Source organism: Phacochoerus africanus, chromosome 10 (genome assembly GCF_016906955.1).
Source record: "Phacochoerus africanus isolate WHEZ1 chromosome 10, ROS_Pafr_v1, whole genome shotgun sequence".
Taxonomy (NCBI): Eukaryota; Metazoa; Chordata; class Mammalia; order Artiodactyla; family Suidae; genus Phacochoerus; species Phacochoerus africanus.
Window position 1 is genome coordinate 75,342,733 of NC_062553.1, and position 6,063 is coordinate 75,348,795.

Here is a 6,063-nt window from a genome sequence, read left to right on the forward strand (position 1 = left end):
ATGCAGGATCCCTAACCCACTAAGTAAGGCCAGGGATTGAACCTGCAACCTCATGGTTCCTAGTCAGATTCACTAACTACTGAGCCACGACGGGAACTCCTGTGATGCACGTTATGAATTTATTTCTTTGGAATAACGTTCTGCAAACAACAGAAATGTATACCCTGAGGTCCCCGCCAGTACCCATAATGGCAAAGCAATCATTTATAAGCAACAATACCTAAGGAGATAGGTCATTTCTTGGAAAATAAAAATAACAGCTAACATCTACCACGTGCACCTGTCACCCTGCGAGGGCCCCCGTGGCTCCCATTCTCACTGGCTCGGCCCTCTTGCCTCCCCAGCCTGCATGACCCAAGGCCTGTGCCCAGGGCCTTGCTGACATTACTACACGCTGACATCCACATCAGATGCTGCGATGTAGACACTATTATCCCCAGCTTGAGGACAGGAAAATATTTGCAGGCAGAGTGAGGTGGCCAAAGATACCCAAGCACTTAACTGAGGTCCTTCTGACTCCGGAGCCCAATTAACCACATAGACCCAGTCCTGCCCGAGGTCCTGAAAAGATCACCTCCTTTCACTTGTGGTTCCCGGCTTTACAAAGAGAGACACATGAAAGCCATAAATACCTCCTTCTTTTAAACTGAATGTGTTCATTTGATGGATTATCTCTATTCTAATAATTAAAACCTGGATGTAGTATCTGCCTCTGACATGACTGTGTATCAAAGATTTCTGGAGCCACGATGAGGAACCTCTAGATCTATACTTGTTTAAAAATCAATTCAGGAGTTCCCATCGTGGCTCAGTGGTTAACGAATCCGACTAGGAACCATGAGGTTGAGGGATTGATCCCTGCCCTTGCTCAGTGGGTTAAGGATCCGGCGTTGCTGTGGCTGTGGTGTAAGCCAGCGGCTACAGCTCCGATTGGACCCCTAGCCTGGGAACCTCCATATGCTGCGGGAACAGCCCAAGAAATGGCAAAAAGACCAAAAATAAATAAATAAATAAATAAATAAATAAAAATCAATTCAGCTCACAGATACTTTTATAACATTTCTGAAGGGGGGGGGAAAGAAGCCTTTTTAGAATCAGAAACAAGGCTTTTCAAAGAAAAAAGCAACAATGCTGCAGGACTAGAAGACGAAGGCCAAGAGCAGCGTAACCAGACACTAACTAGAAACCTCCCACAGAGTGAAAGGCTGAAGATCAGCATCAAGGACATAGGAGGCGGCTTTCAAATTCTTCAAAACTGAGTATTTCATTGATTTCACTAGTTTCATTTTCCTAGAAATATATCATTTACTGCATCTTGCGTCATGGATCCTCTCTCAAGTAACTGTGGCTGGAAAAACCTACCAAGTACCCAGAAAGACAGCCCCTGTTCACCTCAAAATACACCCTTTAGTATTTTCTGTAAGGCTCACTGGGGACACACAGCCCTATTTTCTAAGAAGAGCAGTAAGTGTGGCTGAGTGGCTGGAGAGCACACCTGCAGAGGATGGATGGCAAGTGGGAGAGAGAAATTCCTCGGCATGGATGCGTCTCCTGGCAGAAAGCTGACTGACGCAGTCATTTGAGACCTCTTGGTCTGGGCTATTTCCTGATGAATGAATGCAGCCCAGGATTACAGATAATTCAGCTCTTATAAACTGATTTAGATTGTGATTCTCTCAGAGGATAAAGAAAAGCCCAGAAGCATGGTTTTTGTTTTTTTTTTCCAATCAGGTATGGGTTTTTATAAAACAGCCCTCTAGATCAAACCGGAAGGGTTGGAGTAGTTTGAGTCAGCAAGTCACCCTTCATGTTATTCACGTTCTTGTGTTAGAAGAGACTTGGTTCCACCTAGAGTGATAAAGACCAGCATCGGACCAAGACTGGCCTTTCACGAAGGAACCTAGGACTTGATCGCAGCTCTCAAATTTAACCAAAACCCTTCCCGCTGCGTCTCATCCGCGGGCCACTCCAGGTAGGTCCTGGTGTTCATTATCTTCCGCAGCTTACAGAAACGCTGGGGAATGGCCTTCTTCTCGATGGGCTCCAGCAGAATGAGGATGGCGGTGTCATCGTTCTCATCAAAGAGACGGAAGTGGGAGAAGTCCAGCTCGTACTTGCACCACTCGCTCTTCACAAAGTTCTCGGAAAGCACGAAGATGGTTTTCTGGCTCTTTTCGATGGAGTCGATGATGTTGTCGATAATCCACTTGCCTGGAATGAAGTCGCGCTTGTGAAGACACAACTTAAAGGGAGGCTGGAAGTGCTCCAGCTCCTGGACCATGAGGTTCTCCACCCAGTAGGAGTCCTGCTCACTGTAGGACACGAAAGCGTCATAGCACACGTCCCTGCGGGGAGCTTTGCGCGGCTTCCTCTTGGCCTGGAGCCAGGCCCACATCATCTTCATGTACCACAGTCCGTGGAAGTGGTGGCACAGAGCCCCCGTGAGCAGGAGCAGCAGGAAGAGGGCACAGCACACGACGGACACCACGGCCACCCTGTGGCACTCAGTGAGCGAGAGGCGGGTGTCCTGGACCCGCTGGCCCCGCACGTGGGATGGAGAGTCGCACAGGTAGTTGTCCGGCCAGTCGCTCAGCACTTGGGCCAGCGCCTGCTGCCCCTGAGTGAAGGACAGGAAGTCGCAGGAGCAGATGAAGTTGTTGCCTCCAGCTTCCAAAGTCTTCAGCTTTTGAAAAGAATCAAGTTGCTCCTTAGAGAAAGTATTGATCGTATTTCTGCTGATTCTCAGAACTGACAACATGGGTAGGAAGGAGGCATCTGGGAGCGTCTTCAACTTATTTCTGGAAATATAAAGTTCTTTGAGTTGTGGCAGATTCAAAGAAAACGAGTTGAGATTGTTATTGCTAATATCTAAAACTTCCAGGGTCTGGGGAAGACAATGGGTTAAACTTTGTATTCTCGTGCTGGATAAGTTCAAATATTTCATCTTTTCCGGCCACTGGCAAGTTTCCGGCATGGAATCAAAATTATTCTTACTGATATCAAGGTTAGTCAGGTTTTTCAGAGTAAGCAAAACTTCTCCAGTTTTTTCTAATGATTTCAAATGATTTTGCCTTAAAATTAAAGTGTGTAGGAAGGGCCAGGCATGCTCACAGGCTGAGTTTTTCAAGTATTCTTCAGACATTAAATTTTCACTGAGATCTAAATATTCCAGTGATTTTAAATGCTGTGAAAGGGAACAGGGAACCAGAAAAACCTTACTGTTTTCTATTGTGATTCTTTTAACTTTTCCTGTGAGTGAATATATACTTCTTAGATCATAAAACAAGAAAAACTGTGGAATATGCAACCTCCGGACTGTTAATGTCTCCACATTACCGAGGGATTTAATTGTGTCCAAAGCAGATGTACTAAAATCACCACGTCCGTTAAGGGTGCAGTCATCAAACTCTACTTCTAAGGCTCCAGAAACATAATTAACAGTTTCACAATTTCCGTAAAACTTGCATCGGTGATTTCTGCCTTTCGAAACGTAAATTTTTTCATCACTGTGCTGGGTTCATTGATGGATATGTCTGAAAAGTGGAAAGTGCTAAAATCAGTGTTTCTCAGTTCTAAATATTCCAAGGAACTTAAAAGATCTACGAAAATCTCCGGCAGCCGAGCAGGCCACCTCATGTGAAGAATCAGATGGCTGATGTTCTGAATTGACCTCAGACTCTTTGGCGCGTACCTCTGCAGATGTGAGGCACCAATCTCAAGTTCCTGGAGAAAAGTGAGCCCCTGGAAATCCTTGGCCTGAATCTCAGCAAAGGTGTCATTATTGCCTATTTTCAGGATTCGCAGATTTGGGAGATGAGAAAAAAGCGGTGTTTCCCCGAGTGTTTTGTAAGGATTTCCCAGTAAGTTTAAGAATTTCAAGGCGGAAAGGGACTTGAACCAAGAGGATGATAAGTTAGACAAGTGATTATAGGATAAGTCCAGATGTTCGAGACTCCCCAGGGAAGAAAAAGAGTCTTCCTCCACGGTATGAATGCTATTGGCCCCCAGCCTCAGAGCTCTGAGGTTCACGCATTTCCGCAGGTCACTGCTGCCCACATAGGCGATCCTGTTATTGGACAGGTCAAGGCTTTTCACAGCTGCCGTGAGCCCTGAGGGGATGGAGCTCAAAGATCTGGAGTGGCCGTCGCAGTCACCAGCAGGGTCACAAGACAGAGAAGAAGCCTGATCGGGGGGCTCCTTCCTTGGAGAGGCTGATTACAATCCCCAAGACCCATGCTGTCCACAAAGCACATGGCATGGTCCAGAGAGTTGACCTACAAGTGAAAGAGGTTCGAGTGAGTGACTGTGTTTAACAGTGAGATGTTTTATAAGATGTAACGCACACTTGTGTGTGTGCGCGCGCACACACACACACACACACACACACACAGAGCTACCAAGATAGAACAGAGGCAAATGGAACATATGATGGGGGGGGGGGGGGTAAAAAATGAATTCTTGACACACTGAGCAACACTAACGCAGACAGGCTGCCCCTAGGCAAAGACTTAAAAGCAGAGCAGCATCTGGGAATACAGAGCAGGACCAAGCATGGCTTGAAAGAACTGAGTAAAGGCGTGAATGAAGCAAGCGTTTTAAGCAATGGGCAAGGCTTAACCCTGCGGATGTACTGCCACCTATTTGTACCCTTCAGACCTTACACAGGAGCACGTCTCTTCCCTGCCCCCATGCTGCCTGGAGTTAGGGAGCTCACAGAACCCAACCACAGCTCTCAGCGAACACCTTTCATTGAACGCAGTTCCAGAAGGAGCATCCTCTTCAACCAAAAGGAAAAAGGTCCAAGCTTGTCCGTCTGTCTCCCACCCACTAGCAGATGGGAGGATGCTGAGATGCTGAGAACCCCAGGCAGAGCAAGGCGGCTTGCCGGGCCCCAGGGCCATCAGAACCTTCCCTTCCTGCAGAGAACTGAGTGCAAGAAAGCAGTGTTTAATTGAATTGGCATGACTTTTTTTTTTTTTAGGGCCGCACCCGTGGCATATGGAGGTTCCCAGGTTAGGGGTCAAATCAGAACTGCCAGCCTACACCACAGCCACAGCAACGCCAGATCCTTAACCCAATGAGTGAGGCCAGGGATGAAACCCACATCCTCATGGATCCTAGTCGGGTTTGTTAACTGCTGAGCCACCAAGGGAACTCTGTTTCTTTTGTTAGTTTTGCTAAGTTGTGCTTTTCAAGGCATTTACAATTTTCTTCTAAATTTTCAAATTAACTGATATAGTTAATTATGCACTCTTCTTTTGTTTTTTTTTCTTTTTTGGCCACTCGGTGGCATACGGAGTTCCTTGCCTGGATTAGACCCCAGCCAGAGCTGTGACCTACCCCACAGCTATGGCAACACAGGGTCCCTAACCCACCGTCCCTGACCAGGAACCGTACTCACGTTCTGTGGATGCAGAGACACCACAGATGCCATTGCACCACAGCAGGAACTCCCCTCATTATTTTAATGTCTGCAGGATGCCGACATTATTGGTTAGAAGAGTTACTTGTGCCTGCTTTCTTTCTTGTCTTGACGGAGGTTTATCCTTTTATTAGCATTTTTCAAAAAAACCAACTTCTTACTTTATGGAGCCTTGATTTATTTTCTATCTCATTAGTTTCTCTTCTTATATTACTCTTCCCTCCTTTCTGCTTTCTGTAGATTTACATTACTGTTCTTATTCTAATTTCCTGGCATAGACGCCCTCTCATTAATTTTTAACCCTTCTTTACTTTGAATATGTCCATTTTAGGACATGACTTTTCACCTAAGTGCTAGTTTAACTGCCTACGTCTCTCTCTTCTATTCTTTCCATACTTTTGTCTGTTCAAGTTTGTCTAGATATTTTCTTCTGATCTGTTTGCTGGTTTATTTTTCTTTCTCTCGCTATGTTTAATTTACTGTTAAATGCATCCACTGCTTTTAAGTTTTTTGATCTCTACAGTGTTCACCTATATAATTTCTCTTTGGTTCTTTTTCACATCTGCTATGTCATTTTCATAGCTTCAGATTCTCTGCAAACATTTTCAGCTTTGTCTTTTATCACTGTGAATACACGTTAA

At 45.6% G+C, this 6,063-nt stretch overlaps 1 protein-coding gene across 1 annotated transcript; it reads right to left on the reverse strand.

Moving 5' to 3' along the window:
- Positions 1 to 1,702: 1,702 nt before the first annotated feature.
- On the reverse strand, positions 1,703 to 4,270 carry TLR2 (toll like receptor 2). Its single transcript, XM_047799000.1, is given in 3 exon segments — positions 1,703 to 3,438; positions 3,441 to 4,197; positions 4,199 to 4,270. Coding segments are annotated over 3 exon segments (2,355 nt in total). The 5' UTR covers positions 4,259 to 4,270; the 3' UTR covers positions 1,703 to 1,900.
- Positions 4,271 to 6,063: the final 1,793 nt, after the last annotated feature.